The 18992-nt window shown below is 33.4% G+C and overlaps 3 protein-coding genes across 10 annotated transcripts in view; 2 read left to right on the top strand and 1 right to left on the bottom strand.

Annotated features, from left to right (window-relative positions):
- The window catches only part of Twin (CCR4-NOT transcription complex subunit 6-like twin), a 227186-nt gene extending 223662 nt beyond the window's left edge, over positions 1 to 3524 (bottom strand). For 3 of the 4 annotated variants that reach the window (XM_076391463.1, XM_076391461.1, XM_076391464.1), the window contains exon 1: positions 3441 to 3515. The gene's annotated coding sequence lies outside the window, so the exon portion shown is untranslated. Of the gene's footprint in view, positions 1 to 3398 lie in introns of all 4 variants that reach the window. The other variant, XM_076391462.1, reaches the window with a different exon arrangement.
- Positions 3525 to 7052: 3528 nt separating this feature from the next.
- Positions 7053 to 11382, top strand: Usp1 (ubiquitin specific protease 1). Of its 3 annotated transcripts, none has more exons than XM_076390944.1 (7): positions 7053 to 7406; positions 7692 to 7868; positions 7992 to 8230; positions 8322 to 8551; positions 8618 to 9123; positions 9198 to 9390; positions 9472 to 11382. In XM_076390944.1, the coding sequence occupies exons 2-7, from the start codon at positions 7703 to 7705 to the stop codon at positions 10031 to 10033; spliced, it is 1896 nt and encodes a 631-aa protein (XP_076247059.1). In that variant the 5' UTR covers positions 7053 to 7406; positions 7692 to 7702; the 3' UTR covers positions 10034 to 11382. The 3 variants fall into 3 exon arrangements, with proteins under 3 accessions (XP_076247059.1, XP_076247060.1, XP_076247058.1); XM_076390945.1 differs by having other exon boundaries at positions 7053 to 7477; XM_076390943.1 differs by having other exon boundaries at positions 7053 to 7552; positions 7686 to 7868.
- A 331-nt stretch (positions 11383 to 11713) lies between these two features.
- On the top strand, positions 11714 to 13118 carry LOC143187020 (uncharacterized). 3 transcript variants are annotated; one of them, XM_076390947.1, is made up of 3 exons: positions 11714 to 11748; positions 12354 to 12552; positions 12717 to 13118. In XM_076390947.1, the coding sequence occupies exons 2-3, from the start codon at positions 12382 to 12384 to the stop codon at positions 13023 to 13025; spliced, it is 480 nt and encodes a 159-aa protein (XP_076247062.1). In that variant the 5' UTR covers positions 11714 to 11748; positions 12354 to 12381; the 3' UTR covers positions 13026 to 13118. The 3 variants fall into 3 exon arrangements, with proteins under 3 accessions (XP_076247062.1, XP_076247063.1, XP_076247061.1); XM_076390948.1 differs by lacking the exon at positions 11714 to 11748 and having other exon boundaries at positions 11896 to 12411; positions 12487 to 12552; XM_076390946.1 differs by lacking the exon at positions 11714 to 11748 and having other exon boundaries at positions 11901 to 12552.
- The last annotated feature ends 5874 nt before the right edge of the window (positions 13119 to 18992 follow it).

Raw genomic sequence — 18992 nt, 5'->3', positions numbered from 1 at the left:
GACTGCGAGTTTAGATTATTAACAAATTCTACAATGTCGATGGTACTGTTTGTAAATAGTATGTAAGAATAATATGTACTAAGACGTGCAGTAGCATGGATTGAAATATGAAGCGGACACTTCAAAAATTTTTTTTAATTTTTCATAACCCGAAAAGTAAGCAATACAGAACGTACACTCCCGTTCATAAGTGTTAGGATACCTGTAGTTTTTAATAAAATTCTGACATTTGTTTTGTTCATGAACCTTCAACCGCAATAATTACATAGTACATATGTAATTTCGTATGTTCAGTATTAGTTTTACAATATAAAAATGACATTAGTTGTTTTGGAATAACATTATTGATATTAATTGTTTTGGAATAAGAATTATAAAAAGAATATATTCCTATTGGTTTCTGACGAATCTGATAAGTTCGACAAATGATAATTCGCTGTCTTTATTTGTACCAATATACAGACATACAAGGTTTGGTTTTGGTTTCTGAGTCTGTTAATGTTTACGTATACATTTTGACATGATAAAGAAGTGTGACGGATTTTTCGATGAGAAAAACTATAATTTTTGTACTTTTTGGTGAGATTTTCAAACTATGAACGCATAATTCATTTCTTCATACATGTATCATTAAATGAAAAACATTCTTACTTTTTTCTGAAATATTGTTTCTTTTTTTCAGACTTAATTACAAATATGACGAGTGTCCTAACACTTATGAACGGGAGTGTATGTCCATAACACGTTTTCTACTTATTTTACTGTGTAGATTCACGTCCTGAAGTATAAACATGTATTTATGAATTACCTTATACATTCACAGGTCAAACAATGAGAACGGTGACAGACTACATTGTAAAGGCAAGAGAACAAGAGAAGATGTAGACCAAACGGAAGTACGAGAAAGGATGGAATCAGATCATATAAAAGGATGGATCAGATCGATGTCAACGAAAAGTGGAGAACAGGGGAAGAAGAAAAAGAAAAGAAACGAAAGAGAAAAGAAAGATTGAAGATAATATTGAATGAAGCAATAAAAGAAGAATTCAGGTGAACGAAGGACAGATATAAGAGAGGAACAGACCAGGAAGAGGTTTAAAATTTTGGGTAATAGGATGAGGGAACTGATGAAGAAGGCGAAAAGTATTGAGGGGAATAAGAAGAGAAGGAAGTGGTGGTGGGATAGGGAATGTAAAAAGAAGAATAAAGAAGTAAGGAGTATGTTAAGAAAATGGAAAGGACGAAAGGAAGGACGAAAAATATATAGTAAAAGAAAAAACAATAAATATAACAATTTACGGAAGGAGACGAAGAAACAAGAGAGAGATACGATTATACAGAGGTAAATAGATAAAGATATACAGATAAGCAGATGGGGGACAAATTTTGGGTAGTAAAATGAATGAGGCAGATATGTCCGCTTAGCGCGAAGCTAATATAATTTATAATTATTAATTAAGAATATTATAACTAATTATTATTAATATTAATCATATTTTTAATTGAGATAGTTAATTTTGAAGTTCTGTTATTAATATAGTTTTAATTGAAATAATTAATTTCGAAATTTTGTAATTATTTAATATTATAATTAAAAATATAGTTAATTAATAGTATTATTAATATTAATAAGTTTTAATTGAAATAATTAATTTCGAAACTGTCTAATTAATTAATATTATACTTAGATTATTCCATAAATAAAGCTACTTGGTATTCTATATTTTATTCAAAAAAATTATACTCTTCTTGAATTAAATTTTTTGAAGAATCTTTTGAAGAAGAGCCTCAAAAATAATGCATTAGGTTGGAAATCCTAATAGAATGTAATGTTCAGCATAGCTATCACTAAAAATAACATTACAAATTAATATTTTTTCAAGAAAGATAATTTTCAGAAGCATTATTTATGGGATCAACTAATAATTAATATTAATACAGTTTTAATTAAAATTATTTGTTATAAGATTATTCTAGTTCCCATAGCTGTTTCACTCCGAACGATTATATGTATAACAGTTAGAAACACTTACTTTTGAAACCATTTCAACCTTGTATCTACAAAACCTTTCTTACTTCTGCTATCTGAATTAATGATATTACAAAATGACTCCAAGTCTATATAAAAATTACAAATATACATTACTACAGTATATTGAGGTACAAATAATCTTTATTTCTTTTTAAGTAATAATAGCAACCAAATTGTTACTACTTATTTTTTGTTTTACTGTTTCTCTTATAGATGTATATTTCACTAACAGATTTTATTACCCATATACAAAATTACTTTGACTACATCTATAGTAAATTTGAGTAAAACAAATCCAGTCACGAACTGTAAGAGAAATGTATAAAAATTATCTAGTGACATTCTGGTAATAGAGCTATATTTGCATTTTCGAAGAAAAATTAAAAGTTATATTTTTCAATAAATATATTATATTTAATTATATAATATACTATATTTTTTAATTTCAGTTCTTAAAACTTGAACAGAAAAAATGTTATGCAAGTTCCTAATTGCGTAAATACAATTCAAGAAGTTGGAGCTTATTTAAAAACTTTGTTCACCTTTCTAAACCAAAGTGTACATAAGAATCAGTATTTCGTGCAGTTTTGCAGATAACATGAATTCTATTACGTTTCTATACGGTCTAGTTGTAATTATTATGAATATAACACTTTAAACAATTTTATAATTATAATTTTATTTTAAAGATATTAGTAAAAAATAATTTACTCAATTCCTATTTCTTTCTATTTCATTTAATTTAGTTTATTTCTGTCTGTGTTTTTTAGTATATTTACTAATTTCACATATCTATACAAATAAGACAATAACCTCCAAAAGAAAACCTGTAAATTGTGGATAATTAAAAAGTAACTTCAAAATTCTTTGGAAACTAAATATTCGAAAAATATAGAGAATTTAAGAGAAATAACCTTTAAAAGGAAAAATGAAGATTCTATTACTTAGAGATCGAAACAACCTCAACATTTTCCTAGGAGAAAACATTCAAGAAATATACAGAATTTAAGATACAATCCATAACCTCTAAAACGAAAAATGAAGATTCTATTACTTAGAGATCGAAATATAATCTCAACCTTTTTCGACAAGCAAATTCGAAAAATATATAAAGTTTGAAAATTTTAAATGAAAAGTGAAAATTTTATTGCTTAGAGATCGAAACATAACCTCAAAATTTTTCGAATTAATATTATCAATTTGAACAAAAATTGAAAAATAATGACATAAATTTTATGTCATATTTTATAAACTCTTTAACTTATTTATGAATAATTATTTTTCTGTGTCCAGAATTCGATAAAATTGAGTACTATGTTGAAAAGTTTGACCTTTTTCGAAGTTATGTGTTTCCTCAAAAATTTACCTTTGAAACTTAATAGGAAAGCCGAGGGAAACTGTTACGCACCTTCATCTACCTTTTATCACTCACGGAAACACGCGGAGAGTCGACGCCGAGCGAAAATTCACGCGTAAACAAAACTACTTTGACAAACAGATCCTCCATTTATCAACCACTGATCGAGAAACTGTGAATGATTCTGATTGGTTGTGTTGATATCGAAATTATCGAAGATTCTTGAAGCTGCTGATGAAGAAGTATCGATAGTTATCGATTATTATAAGGTTGGAGCTTTGACTATAGAAATATGGAATGCTAGCACCCCCCAACTTTTCCCATAAGGGACTGCCACAGTCTGTCCAACATCTCGAGCGCCTCCAGAGATCAAAATGGCGCAAAATTTAAATATTACAAACACGCAATATGAAAATTCAATTAATATTAGCTGAAGTTGTAGAATTATTTTGCAGTAATAACGTAATTAATAAATAAATGATAATACTGTATCACAGTATGAATAAATATAAGTAGGAAAAGTATGAGATGAAAAAATAAATATGCTCCAATTAAAAAAACTGTACCAAATTCTGATACATTTCCTAAATTGTACTAAAAAAGATTGTTGGGTACCCATCTTTTAATCTCTGGAAAGGGCAGAATAAATAACCAAAACATAAATAACACATTTATTCATTATTTATTTATCATTGCTCATAGAATAAAATAGAATAAATACATTGCAACACTTATTTGCCTTAGCAAATAGTAAAAAAAAGTAAAGTAAAAAAACCTTATATACTGAATATACTTACATCACTGTATTGGGACCAGCAGTTACTTCCATTTCCTCAAGACAAATATTTTGTATTTTGTTAACCTCAATATTAAACTCGTTAACTGCAAATTAAGCAACTAAATAAATTTGACATCTATTAGTTTCATGACCAATTTCATAATAAACATTTGCATATTGAAAAATGGGTACTGGGTCAAGTTGCAAGCATGGGTGCTACATACCTATCTTTTCTGTACAATCGTCTGTAAAATGTTTCACACATATTACAGTATAACTTGGAATGGATGTCTGCACTTGACCATTAAAAGTTGCTAAATTTAAAATCTATTGTGCCTTCAATGTATGTAGAATTTTGATGAAAACTAAAAATATTAGAAATCACATGTTCATAACCTTTGCACATGTTCATAACATTCAATAAATAAAAAGTACATATTAATATATAAATCACATTCGCATAAAAAAAGAGAAGTTACTGTTATTTACATGTGTAGATTTTGTATTAACACAAAAATTGAGATTAGAAAGCAGAACTAATTCACACCGATAGAAAAAGACGATTCCTTCGTTTTGTCTTCTTTTACTACTGTATTTTGTATTGGTAGATCCAGTTACGAAGCAATATCTTCCTACTGCATTTATTTAAAACGGCTTATCAAGAAAAAAAGAGCATGAGATAGAGTAGAAGGTCTCATAAGAAGCTCATAGTAAAAAGTGAAGTCACTTTTATCGCGACCTCTGGTAAGCTGGTTTACACAGTAATAATTCCACCCTTGTCGAATTTTTCGCCGTGGATCAGGTACTATCGCACCCCTCCTTAAGCGGGCACTTTTAAATTAATATTACTTTATGTTTTCTTAAATTAACATGCATACATGCATTATTTGATCATTCTGATCAAACTAAACTACTGTAAACAACTGTAATTTTACCCATGTGAAGTAGCTCGCGGTAGTAACAAATTTTAATAAAACACACGTGAAAAAATTGCTCTTTAATTGCCCATAATGGCTGATCAATTACTTTCAATTGTTCATTTTTAGGTTTCAAAATATTTCCAAACAACTTTTTGGGGGAATCTAGGGACTTTTATGGGTTGACTATGGACATTCAATATCACAAAACTTTTAAAATAATGCATAAAACGAACTATCAAGGCTACCAAAAAATTGCTCTTTGCTTAGAATCAATTGTTCAATCCTTAATAAGCAACAATCAGGTTTCAATAAACAACAAATTTTATAAATAAAAGTATGATACAGAAATTGAGTAAATTCCAGGTACGCATACGCAAATCCAGAGTAACTTTAATACAGGTCATAAATTCAAATTTACATGAAAACTCAAAAGTTTACTGTATCTTATTACGTAGTGACTTAAATAATTGCTTTCTAATTACCTCTTATTACGCTATACATAATTAATTTTAATTGTTCACTTTTATTTTTCGAGAAATTTTCGAAAAACGGTCATACCGCTTCAACAGCATTAAGTTGGCGAATAATATAAGTCTAATATTTTACATTGATTTAAAAAATTGCTCTATATCTTTGTGGAATAGTTTAAATAATTGCTCTTTCCTTCCTCCTTATTCCTGCTCTCTAATTACTTTTAATTGCTTAGTCCTATCTTAATGAAAAATTGTCTAAAACTATCACGCGATTGCGACCACGTGAAATCGGCGGACGATAAAAGTCTGATACATTTTACATTCTCATACATTTTACACTGACTCAAAAAAGTAATTTGTTTCATTGTTCAATGGCTTGAATAATTGCTTGTTTCTTGCTCTTTATTGCTCTGTAATTAATCTTGATTACTCTCTCCTAGTTTCAAAGAAATCTAAGTTACATCGACGCATAAAACTTATCGCATCTCAATAAATGATGGCTTAAACAATTGCTCTTTATTGCAGTATAATTATTTTGATTTGTTTAGCCGTATTTTAGCGAGGAATGGCCAAGAAAGCATCACGCGGTATGGACCAAGTGAAGTCGGTCAGCCGAGACTTCATAACCGGATAAATGCAATCATAACTGCATGACGTCTGTTTGGCCATTCTTTGCAAAAATACGGCTGAGCAAATAGAATAAGATTACAAGTCAGTAAAGAGCAACTAAAAGCAATTGTTTAAGTCATCATTTATTGACATACGACAAGTTTTATGTATCGGTGTAATTTAGCAGTTTGACAAATGTGACTACATTCGCGCCGATGCAAACAACACGATAATTTTTACAGATTTTTCAAAAAACTGGGAGGGATCAATTAAAAGTAATTACAAGACAGTAAGAAGCAATTAAAGAACAATTGTTTAAGTCATTGCGCAATAAGATAGAACAAGCTTTTGAATTGTTATATAAGTGTGAACTTATGATCTGTATTAAAGTTAATCTAGATCTGCGCATGCGCGCCTGGAAATTACTAGATTTCTGTAGCATACTTTTATTTATAAAACTTGTTGTTTATTAACCTAATTGTTGCTTACTAAGGATTGAACAATTAATTCTAAGCAAATAGCAATTTTTTGATATTTTCGGTAGATCATTTTATACATTATTTTAAAAGTTTTATGATATTGAATATCCGTAGCCAACCATAATCTAGGGACATAAAAGTCCCTAGATTCCCAGAAAAGTTTTTTGAAAATGTCTCGAAAATTAAAAGTGAACAATTAAAAGTAATTGATGAGCAATTATGGGCAATTAAAGAGCAATTTTTTTACAAACTTGTTTAGCAATATTTTTTTAAATTGGTTAATACCGTGAACTACTTCACATGGGTAGTTTTAGCTATCTCTAATCGCAACACACTATAATAGTACCAACATAACCAGAAATAATCAGTTTTGTCTGAAAATGGTGGCGACCAATCAAAAAGTGGCCTGCTGATGGCTTGACTCTCCCTTGAGGGACTTTAATTGTCACGATATCAAAGCATTTACGTGTTTAGTGTAATGTATTCTCAAATTCATTCAAAGTTTGACTTTAACCATCACGAACGTGTTTCTGATAGGTCAATAGGTTGAGAATAGTTAGCATACTCTTACGTCATAGGTACACCAACGTCCATTTTTAAGCAGAAACGTTGCTTTGCTAACGGATTCTGGTAGAATGCTAATAACGACAGGGTGAATGTGAATCATAAGGAAAAATTATATGAATATGATATTGTGTGTTGTATATATATACATGATATTAGCTGCTTGCGATAATGGTTACAATAATATCGTTCAAGTAAATCATTTTACGTGATATTGATAGAAATGTAGTTCGTGTATTGTTAATAAACGTTCTGTAATTTGATTGTACATATAGATTTCTTGAATAATTAAGATTAATAAAATATTCATTTGTTCCATGACTTCTCTACCGTATAATACGTAAGTAAATCAAATTCAGTTTTTATATTTATGACATATAGATAAAAACAATACTAACTAATAATATAAGACAAGATAACATAACACCAGAATAAATTTATTTGAACACAATTTTAGAGAATTTTGATCAAAGTTCCAGGTCAACAGAAAATGACAGTACTAGAAAAGGAAGAAGACGCGGATAAACGTTCAGTTCCCCCTAGAAAGAAATTTTGTTTATCCCTTTCTGGCAGAGAACGTACAATTTCTAATATTTCGAAGGCTCCTCAAATATTGGCTAGAGAGAGCTTCTTGAATAGAGAAACTTTTACACATAGTAAGGAAAAAACTTTGCTTTGCTTACAAATTTTCATCATCTCATAAGAATCATAAAAATAATAAAAAGTCATAATAATTAAATTGACTGAAAATTATACAAGAACATTTATTGCTTATAAAGGTACAACCAAAATGTTGAATGGATATCGCAATCAATTAAGCAATCATCAAGATGGAAGTTACGATATGTCAAATAATAGTATGGAAGGATTACGCATTGCTACTTTATGTAATCTAGGAAATACATGTTTTTTGAACAGTGTGATATATACTTTACGGTTTGCACCATCTTTTCTACATAATTTGCATCACTTGGCAACTGATCTGTCTAATTTAAATGATAAACAACTTCAAACTAAAGTAAGTGTTTCCATATGAAGAAAAGGCGATACTTGATATAGTTGTACAAAGAAATAATACATTATTTGAAATTGTCCATTTCTCTTGATAGATAAAATCATCATCTTTGGGTAGAACTGGTGTATCGCTTACATCAAGTAGTAGCCGTAGTTGGAGTAGTAAAGATCTTTTAGCACTGGCTGGACCTACTGGAGATAACAATAAACATAGGATACAAATAGCTACTGAAAAATTACATGAACTATTTATGGCTTTACGTGCATCTGAAGCGAGAGAAAACAGTGAACCTTATCAACCAGATGCATTTTTACAAGCTCTTAGGTACATAGTACAGTTGAAAGTAGAACAACTTTTTACAATTATATTCAAAATTGTTTTCTCTTTTAGAGAAGTGAATCCTATTTTTGAAGGAAATCAACAGCAAGATGCTCATGAACTTCTAGTATGTTTACTCGATAATATTAGAGAAACATTTCAATTGTTAGTCAGACATAGAGAAAGTCAGTTTGGACAAAATAATAGCGGATTATCAGACTTTTCGACGGAACAGTTAACAGACTTACAGTCGGAAGGTAGTAATAAGAGAAGCATTCGGAAATCTCGAAAAAAAAAGAAGATTACGACACGAGGGAATTCTTCTTCTCTTCTACAGTCAAACTTGAATGGTGTGTCAGTATCTTCTAGACCATACGAAAATGGACATGGTGAATTTATGGAAAGTAACGGAGACAACACTCATAGACCAGAAAGCAACAAGTGTTTCATTTCCGAAGATTTCGAAGGAATTAGTCTTCTGCGAACTACATGCCTCGAATGTGAACACGTCACGGAACGAAAGGAAACTTTTTGCGATATATGTGTGCCTATCGATATTGATCGATCGAATGAAACAGGTAGCTGATGCTAGTAATTATCACGTCCAAGCATTTTTATATTATAATTAATTTATAGACATGTTTATTTATAGACGAAGAAGTAAGACCAATGGATAGTAGCGAAGTTTATAGACGTGCAGTAGTTACCAGTGAACTTCTTTGGGGCAGGGATAAATATTGGTGCGCTCGTTGTCTTCGATATAATGAAGCTCGAAGAGCTGTATGTTTTCCATCTTTACCAAGGCTTCTTATACTACAGTTGAAGAGATTTTCCACTGCGGCGGGGTGAGATTATATTCGTAACATGCATTCGCAAAATATGAAAAGATTTCCTCAACTAATAAAAACATAAATGTATAACTTCAGGTCGATGGAAAAAATTAATAATCACATGCCAACACCGTTAACGTTGCAATGTTTTTGCGAAGAATGTAACAAGAACCAAACGTGTGGAACTACCGCTGGCAGATCAGAGTCGCGACATGTTTATAAGTTGTATTCTGTAATTATGCATCAAGGTGCAACTATGACTGCTGGTCACTATGTTGCTTACATACGTCTACCCGATGAGTCTGCATTTGCAGAGTATTTTCAATGCGATCGGGATAGTAAGCGACAAACTTCTGCTCAAGGTAGTGGCAGTGCGAATTCAAATTCTTCTTCATCGGACAAAACATCCGGTATATTTAAATATTTCAAAAGTAAACCGAGTTCTAGCGAAAGTAAAGAACAATTAGTGAGCAGGATTGGTTGTCGCAGTATGGACTGCTGTGGCATTCGACGTCATAAACATCCTAGCACTTGGTTAGAATGCGACGATGAAGCAGTACACGTAATTCCTTTAAGAGAATTAGAGGATAAATTAGCTCCAAATCCGCGAAATTCCGCCACACCTTATCTTCTATTCTATGTCAGATCCATCACGTAAATGTCTTTTCCCTAACAATCGTCTACTAAAATATCAAAATGAAATATATTACACATCAGGCCTTTTTATCCCCTGCTAATGATTCAATACGCTGTGATGTCACATACACATTCCAACATTCCAAGTGTTTACTCTCTACCCTTATTCCTTGGGCTTAGGTGAATATGTATGTATAATTTCGTAGAACCTAAATTATGTATTAAAATCACATTACAGGTTTAAATTTACTAGTTAATATGCAATAAGTTGGTCAATTTGAATGATAAAGGTACTACGCAACCAGAAAATGTGTCAATTTGCATTTAGGTGAATTTAATGTTAGTTGGATCGTTGAAACATTAAATGAAACCTTTTATTTTTAAGTTACATCTCTGTAAAAATAAAATTTTCTAATAATTTAATTTCCTTATTCCTTTATAGCTTCTAAGTATTTTCGAAATTAATTGGGAGCACAAGAACATGGTATTTATATTAGTTAATAACATTTATCTTATAAATATTACAACTATCTTATATTTTTTCATCTAGTATGTAAACTATGTATTATTCTTAGAAGTGTGGGGGTACTTGAGTCGTGGCACGGGACGAGATTCTGAAAATTCAAAAATTTCGGATACCTAATTCTAAAATCGGGCCAAACCGTGGTTGATCGGAAAACTTTATAACGATATAAATATAAATATGACGCTTCATGATTTTTCACTCAGACTTTCAGATTTTGAAGTGTGTCGTATTCTATAGTATAATCGCATACCTTTACATGGTCCCCAAGGAAGAGAATCAGTTCATGATGTAAACTGTGAAAATTACTTTACTTGAAATTAAAATGGGAAAACATAATTACTCGACTTTTTCTGATATTAATTTTGTTCTCATGATCGTTATGTTACCAACATCAGAAAAAAACTATTTTCTTCGGTATCTGAAATTTATAAACTTTCAGGATTTTTACCTGATTTAGACTTCGGGTACCCGAAATTTATAGACACTCGAACATTACAAACTTTTGCATCCCTATCCGATCACGAGAAAAATTCCTGATCCTAAAATTTCGGGTAACTGTACATTCCTAATTATTTTATATTTTAATTTATGATAAGAAACGAAGACATTTTTATGATATTTTCCGTATACTTCTTGATAATATAACTCGCACTTTTACAGTCTTTTATGTTGTAAGTAGAAGTAGAGGAGTAAAATTTGTCATAATTACATTGAAACATTATTCAAGTTGCAGGAACGTGAATCCAAAGAAAATTCTTCAATTAAATTAATTTTAATTAAAAGTAATTCAAACATTATAAAACATGCGAGAATTAATTATTATTGAATGTCGTGTAGAATAAAAATTTATGTATATAATATGTTTACAGAGTGAAGAGTAATTATAAGGTTCTAAAGAAAGCTATTATTAAACAATTGTAAATTAACCCAGCAAAAAGGTATTAATTCCATGTCATGGAAAATCCTATTCGTGTTAAAATATTTACAAGACGTTAGAATGTCAGTTTCATCATACGTGGCTATATCCATATATTGATTGTTGCGATAGGGGTCAGTAGTGGATAGTTGTGTTTCACCCGCCACTCTGACATATTGTAGTTCCTTCTACTTCTCAACCGCGTTATACACATACGAGTTCTGTTTTTTTTTTGTATATTACATAGCAATCTTTTCTAATTTGGATATGATCGCACAATTGTATCTTTAACAAGGTAAGTTGTAGAAGAAAGGGAAATTATTAAATTTTTAACTTTGAGAATTAAATTTGCGCGCTAGAAACATGGAAATTTGAATTAAGTTTCTGTAAGTTATATATTCTTTTTATTATTCCTCGAATTAATTCCTTCTCTTTATTTACATAATTTCCGAGTAAACCATGTACCTGCGATTTATTCAACAAGTAACAGTTTAGCGTCAATTTCTATATTAATGTGGTGAGTGTAATATACAGATTTTATTAAGCTTGCATATTTCGATATAAAAAACGACGCACATTGCAATTAAAGAAGAAAAGAGAGTAAGAGAGTTCGTTGTCCATAAAATATTCTTCTGAATACAAATTAATTAACATCGCAAAAGTTTCGAATATTCGAAAGCATATTTGTCATTGCGACGAAGGTAGTATAATCAATAGACTCATAATGTATCGTTGTTAATTAACTGTACTTGTGAAATATTAACTAACATTTCCAGTACGTGCACCATATCACTGTCAGTACCGAATTTTGAATATAATTTTAAAAAATTATACTTATTATTTTGTTTAAATCGTAATTACGAACGATTTTATTTTACTTTGTCTGCTCCCTGATTACAGGTCTTATTGAAAATATTAAATTACCAATATGAAGTATCAACAGATTTCGGTGGACTTTGTAAGTATGGTGTTCACTGCCTGTTCGTATTTGGCTCTTGCTGGAGCTGTTTGGATATTTTTACGAATCATTCAGGCATGTTTTTGGCTGCCGGGTCACCTGAAAAAGCAAAATGATGTTCAACGTATGCTACAAGATAAGGTGCTTATTCCTTTGTTCACTTCAATGTATGTACAAGTCATTAAAAATAAATTTTTCATACAAAGGTACTTATATCCAGGAATTTATTAAGTTTATTATTTGTAGTAAAATAAATTTTATTGCTATCTTTATTATTCTTTGTGAAAATTTCGTTTTTCTCATAGGTCGAGAATTATGAAAAATACATATTACAATGCGAAGAAAGAGAGAGATCTGAACAAGAAATGCGAGGTGAAGACGTCAAGGTAGATCCTACTTATGCAGAAAAGTGGAAAGAACGAAGGGAATGTTTGGAGATGTTGAAGAAGGAATTGAGCAAAGTTCGTGATAGTGGTGATAATTCACATGACTGGGATTATCTCTTGGAGGAAGAAGAAACACAGGAGAAAGATTCAACTGTTACAGAAATTCAAGATACTGAAATATCTAGGGATAAAGAGATGAACGATTTAGAGTATAAGAAAGATAAATAAATTAAAAATTAATATATTTTAAAAGATACAATAAAATCGTATTATAATGTTTTGTGTGCATTTGAGTATTATTCACGTATTAAACATAAATTAAAAGAACATTAGTTGTATTTACTTACACATTTACTGTTTCATACCTCTTTTTTTTGTTCTGGAAAAATTCCACTGTTTTCTTAATAATTTGCTTACACACATACACACGCACGCATGCACACATATATATGAGGCATGAGTATAACTATTTAAACAGGGTTGATAGGAACTTACTCATCGACGGTACCGATCTTATTCAGTGTTGCCAGATGCCGGGACAAAGAGTATTCCAGTGACGTCAAAACTGTAAGAGTAGGGGTACCACTGGCAACGTAGTTAACTATCGTGCGATAATCCCACTCTTCTACTCTATGACGTCACCGGAATAAATTTTGTCCTCACGGTGCCACACATTCCCGTCAAACACTCGAATTTATTCCTTCTTTATTTTTTACTTTTGGGTACGTCATCTTTAAAGCAAGCGGCTGATTAGTCTTGGATTATTGTAATTTCGTTGTTAGTGACACATTCTACGTTTGATACCTAGGACGAACAGAACCTTTTCTTTTTTAAATATTTAAGTTGCATGTAATAGTATTTTACAAGTATTATAATTTTTTTACATAAATTCTCGTTCATAAATACATATTTAACACATACATATATATGAACTTTTTTCTACTTTTTTCTTTGTGTTTTATCGACGAATTTCCATTGCCACAGACGTATGTATATACAGTATAGACAGGAAATGCAATGCTTTTCTCATTATTATTTTCGTGTCACACCCAACAACGTTAGCGGCTGTGTGTGAAATAAAAATGCCGCACTGCAAGTGGTAAAAATTATGATTGAGAAGTTAGTTTATTAGATTATTAGTGACAAATTAATACAGCCACTATCGAGATATAAGATATACTATGTCAACGATATAATACATTTATACAGTTAAAGAACCGTCAAAGTTCTCATAAAGCCCAAAATTTCTATTTTTTTAATTATTACAATTTCCTGACTATCTGAAGACTCTTTAATAAATTACTTTCGGATATAAGAGCTTTTGAACTTTTTCCAAACAATTCACATAGTACTTTTATAACACGTCACTTAATCCTTCGTGTTTTATAGTAAAATGTATTATAACATACATTGAATTAAATAAAACAGTATAAATTCATAACGAAATTATTTTAAAAAATTGATGTTCCATTTAATCTGAAAATAAATTCTCAAAAATATTCGTTTTATTTATTTACTGATCTTTATAAGTAAACTACTGCGACGTGCTCGTTCGGCTGGGCCGTGGATAAAGCCGTGAATTTATAAGGAGCATCAGGTATCTTTCGATACCAGTGTGGAAGCGTGCCTCTCGATATTCTACAGCGGTCTGGACTAGCTATTACTTGCACAGAGGGGTTGCGTTTTCCTAGGCGAAGGGTAAGAAACGGCTATGGGATTACGTGTTCTTTTATGGCGAGAACGCCAGTCAACAGTTGGATTTTTTGTGAAATAAAATGAAGTATATTACGCGGGTAACATACAGTTGTTAATTGCGCTTTTTAAAACACTGTCGTATACCCGGAGAATGGCAAATTAAACACGAACTGTTAAGGTATAGATTTTAATACTCTTTATTACAATTTTCTACTAAGACGATGTGTTCGGTTCGGAAGTCTAATTCTTTCTACTGAAATGGGGGGGGTGGGGGGGGGGGGGGGGGGGGGGTGCAAGGATAAGGAAAAGCTTAGTGGGGAAAAGAGGGTAAGGAGAAAATTTTGAGCCCTTGGCAGAGAGGTCGTTTTATAGTGTTACGAAGTGTTTGGAAGAAACTATTGAGACTTGATGATGACCAGATGCCTACATTTCTGAAGAAAAAAATATGAAGCAAGTTCTAGGAGTATCTGACAACACGCAAGAGGTCCCACGACCACGTTGTCGCCAGTGGTTACTCGCGCTATCGGTTACGTTTCCAAGATGTTTGGCGGATCGCGACAAGGTTGAGACGCACGTTACCGACACGTTTGGAAAACCGCTTGCGTGGTCGCGAATACGATGATCCGTAGTCTACAGGCCGAAAGTACTCTCAGTCGCGAAAATTTTTGGGGAACATAACCTCATACCTAGCCGTTGACTCGACTTCCGTCATAGTCTGCAGGCCGTAGGTAATTCGCACGCGAAATCGCCTTCCTTCTGCCAACCGACACCCGACCTTAGGCGTCCACCAGGAGTCCAACCGTACGCAGTTCTGGCACAAAATATTCTTAATTCCAGATACACGGAAGGAAGATATAAGGAAGCTTTTATCGCATTTGTAACCTCGACGACGTTCTTCGTAGAAAGGTAGAAAGAAGGCCGAAGCCGCTGCTCTCAACAGGATCATGCTTCGCGGTGCTTTCTTACCGCTCTTCTGATTGGGCCGTGCGTGTTGCGTAATTTCGCAATCAATCTATCACGGCGACATGTGGATATCGACCAATTATTGGCAAGAGCCACTCTATGGCCCCCTTCGGGGCTCTTCTGACGGCTGTGATCCCGAGTCGCAGGACCACTAAATCTGCAGGTTTCTGCGGCGTCTATCATTGCGGCGGTGACAGGCGGTGACCTCTTCTTTGTGCTCTGTGCCCTGTTAAGCGGACTGCCTCGAACGAAGCTCAGTGAAAACTATGCTTCGTGAGCCGGAAAAATAACGTTTACTAGCTGAGCTAGTCCCGGTGGCTGATAACGGCGGCCTATCTCGATTATGCTCTACAACATAGCCTCCACCCCACACGTGTGTATCTATTCGTCACACGGAGGTTTTTTGTGGACGCAGAAGTAGAGCGGTACAGCGAAGGAGTAAAACCTGCCTCACAATAAGTGTACCTTGCGAGTGCGCCGCTAACCAGTGGTCGTCCAAGGAGTAACCGCAAGACACCAAGGTAAATCCACGATATCGACGTGCGATATCGATGTCCTTCAGACCACTCGAGCACACAAATGGCGACAACACGTGCTCAACAATTTGGAGATCACAACAGATATCAATATCAGAATCTGAATAAAGAGTATGTCATACAACGGGCTCAAGAAACCATAGGAGCAGGGTTGGTATCTTTATTGGCACGGCGGTGATAACAGATCGCAGGTTTTTCTGTTTTGTTTTGGCTTTGGGCATGAAGCGCTCAATTCAGTTTGTTGATTATACGTGGAAGTTTCACGTTTGTGATTCCACTTGGTTGTTCGAACAGCTTCGTATTAGTGGTATTAAAATTCGGTACAGTTTACGTAACAGTGTCTAGCTAAACAATTAACCGATTGAGATAGAGGTCAGTGCCAGGTGTCAGGCTGCACCCGCGAAGGGGACTTTTACTTCCGTGCCGTCGCTGCACTCAGTGGTGAGGTCCATAACCTCTGTGCCTTGCTGCACATTTTTGACTGATTTGTGCCTTGCTGCACTAGATTGTGAATTCTGTGCCTTGCTGCACACCGGGCCTTTGCTAAACTGTGCCTTGCTGCACCATAGTTATTAGTTGTGTTCTCCTCGCTGAGATACTTTCGATTGGAGTGATCGTTAGGTGAGACTCCCGTTTTCACGCTCCCTCATCGCTCAGTCCATCGTGTCAGAATCTTGGTACGTCAGCAGTCCCACTTATTACCAGTTTATTAAACAGAATCATAGAAAATAAAGTTAAAGTTAAATTAGGTAATTTGTGTAACTTACACAACAAAAGAAAAAGAAATCAATAAAAAAACCTAGAGAACAATCTAAATCAAATCCGATCAAAATTCAAAAACAATGCCTAATCGTCGTTGTTTATGCCTGAATGTACCTTTATTTAACGTTGAAGAACTGCTGAAAGAGAGAAAAGAATCACACGCGAAAATTTTAGTATTATCATAAATTATGTTGCACTATAAACCTGATTAAGGTATTTTACGTACTCTATGTGAGTTGTTGAGTTCATTCACTCCCGTAAATCTAGGCTCGAAGTAAAGAACGTAATGCAGCTAATGAATGAAGAAAGAAAGAAAGGAAAAGAAACAAAAATTAAGTTGAATTAACTCGCGAGCTCTTGTCATGCATTTCGCGACTTGTCGACGAAGAGTACTAGATTACGGAAATTAGGACAGGCAGGATCCTTCGCGGATCGCCAATACATGGATCACCTGCCGTATCGAAGTGAGGTCTAATTGCGCGAGATAACGTCACGAGAGCCTTCACGCTATTCGTCAATTTGCATCCAACATATCGCGCGCGTTGTGTCTCTGTATTAGCTTTTAATTTTTCAACTATATATCTATCTACATATGCTATTGCTCATTAAAATTTTCGATAGTTAATCGCTCTTACAGTTAGCGTAACAATGCATATAGTTTTTCGCCATTTTCGGTAATATTCTTACCATGCAGCATTCGTTGCTCATGAAGTGAATGTGTGAAGTGAACAGATAGTTTACATGAAGGTGAACATATTAACCCTTTCTATCTCATAGTGAGTGTTTTGAATTGGCCAATGGGTTGCAACGAATACACAAGATTATTGTTATTCAATGATATTCATCAATTTTAACTGAATTTTGGATCCTGTAGCTTTGTCGGATGTCGTAAAATTTCCGATCAATTGTTCGATGGACTGTGACCTTTCTCTTCTCTTATGTCACTGCAATACTGCTGTTTGGGCAACCACTATTCGAGGCCTCCACGCGGGTTCATTTCTGGTGCCTTTCACTAGATTTTTAGACGCTCATCACTAACAAACGAAACCTCAAACGCGAAATCGTTATTCTTGATTTTCATCTTATTTTGGTCTCTAGAATCACCCCTTAAATTTATCCTGTGCTGTTCAGTAACACCCTGTATATACTCGTAACCATAAGCATAAAATAAAACAGAACAATATTATTATTTAGTGTTTAGTCATGTCATTGTAATATATTCTCCAACGAATTACAATTGGTCTGAAAACATTAATTTTGAATGTTTGCTACACTCATAACGTAGGATTACGAATACGATGTTTTTACTTATGTCATATTCTTAACTATGTGCTTACATTGTTGTATCAATAGATTTATTTTTTGTCGTTCTTATCGTTCGGGACAATATGCCATAAAGTGCATTCTGTACACAGAAGAGTCTAACTCGCCTCTGTACGTTCGCCAACCGACGGTTTCTTCGCTATGAAGAAGTGCCGATAATACAGTCCACTTCTCTACGTTGCGCATAACAGCGAAGCAGTGTCCCCCCTTCTAACAGGCACGGTTTTCGTAGACTGGAGTCAGCTCACTTGAGGACAACAAGGGACAAGTATGATTTCATCGTACGTACGAGAATGCACCCCCCAGGAGACTATGCCAAGGCACCTTCTTCAGTTCCCTTTGGGATATTTTATTCAATAAACGTCTGTTTTTTTTAAGGGCAGACAAAGAGAATTACATTTGTATGTTTCTTTAGTTCAACCCACCTTTCTTCCTAATCCGGATCGTCGTTAGAACACCTTTATCGACTCTAACAAGGTCTTTCGAGCCGAATTAAAGGTTGAGAAAAGTTAAAAGCAATCGTTCTTTTGTGATTCACCGAGGTTGATAGTCGAGCAGAGCTTACTTCTCGAAGCAAATCAGAATGTCGAATCCCGACAGAAAAGAGACAGTCCAGTCGATTATTGAAAGCGATATCGAAGATATCACCTCAACTCATCTAATAGTCAACCTCAGGAAGAAAGGATGAGCCCATTTCACTACACTACTCTTGAAAGAAAAGCTGGTCTATAATTACGGATACATGGAAAGACGTCCTTGAGAGGTATGCCAGACTCAAGCAGACAGTTCCTATGGCAAAACCTAAAGGCTATGAGTTCTTTGATAAAAATTACAAGACTCATGCTAAGAATTAGTTACTCGATGTTCAGTATTTCTTGACGTTAGAGATGTCAAAACTCCCTGAAGAGCAGGAAAG

Source organism: Calliopsis andreniformis, unplaced genomic scaffold, assembly GCF_051401765.1.
Source record: "Calliopsis andreniformis isolate RMS-2024a unplaced genomic scaffold, iyCalAndr_principal scaffold0022, whole genome shotgun sequence".
NCBI classification, from domain to species: domain Eukaryota; kingdom Metazoa; phylum Arthropoda; class Insecta; order Hymenoptera; family Andrenidae; genus Calliopsis; species Calliopsis andreniformis.
The sequence above is the reverse complement of the archived record's forward strand: the minus strand, read 5'-3'. Positions and strand labels throughout refer to the sequence as shown.

Bases quoted from the DNA above. Each gene is read 5' to 3' on its own strand.
- Usp1 (XM_076390944.1), top strand. From the start codon at position 7,703: ATGACAGTACTAGAAAAGGAAGAAGACGCGGATAAACGTTCAGTTCCC. The intron at 9,124-9,197 runs GTAGCTGATGCT...GTTTATTTATAG, and splicing joins TGATCGATCGAATGAAACAG to ACGAAGAAGTAAGACCAATG. The intron at 9,391-9,471 runs GTGAGATTATAT...GTATAACTTCAG, and splicing joins AGATTTTCCACTGCGGCGGG to GTCGATGGAAAAAATTAATA.
- LOC143187020 (XM_076390947.1), top strand. From the start codon at position 12,382: ATGAAGTATCAACAGATTTCGGTGGACTTTGTAAGTATGGTGTTCACT. The intron at 12,553-12,716 runs GTGCTTATTCCT...TTTTTCTCATAG, and splicing joins AACGTATGCTACAAGATAAG to GTCGAGAATTATGAAAAATA.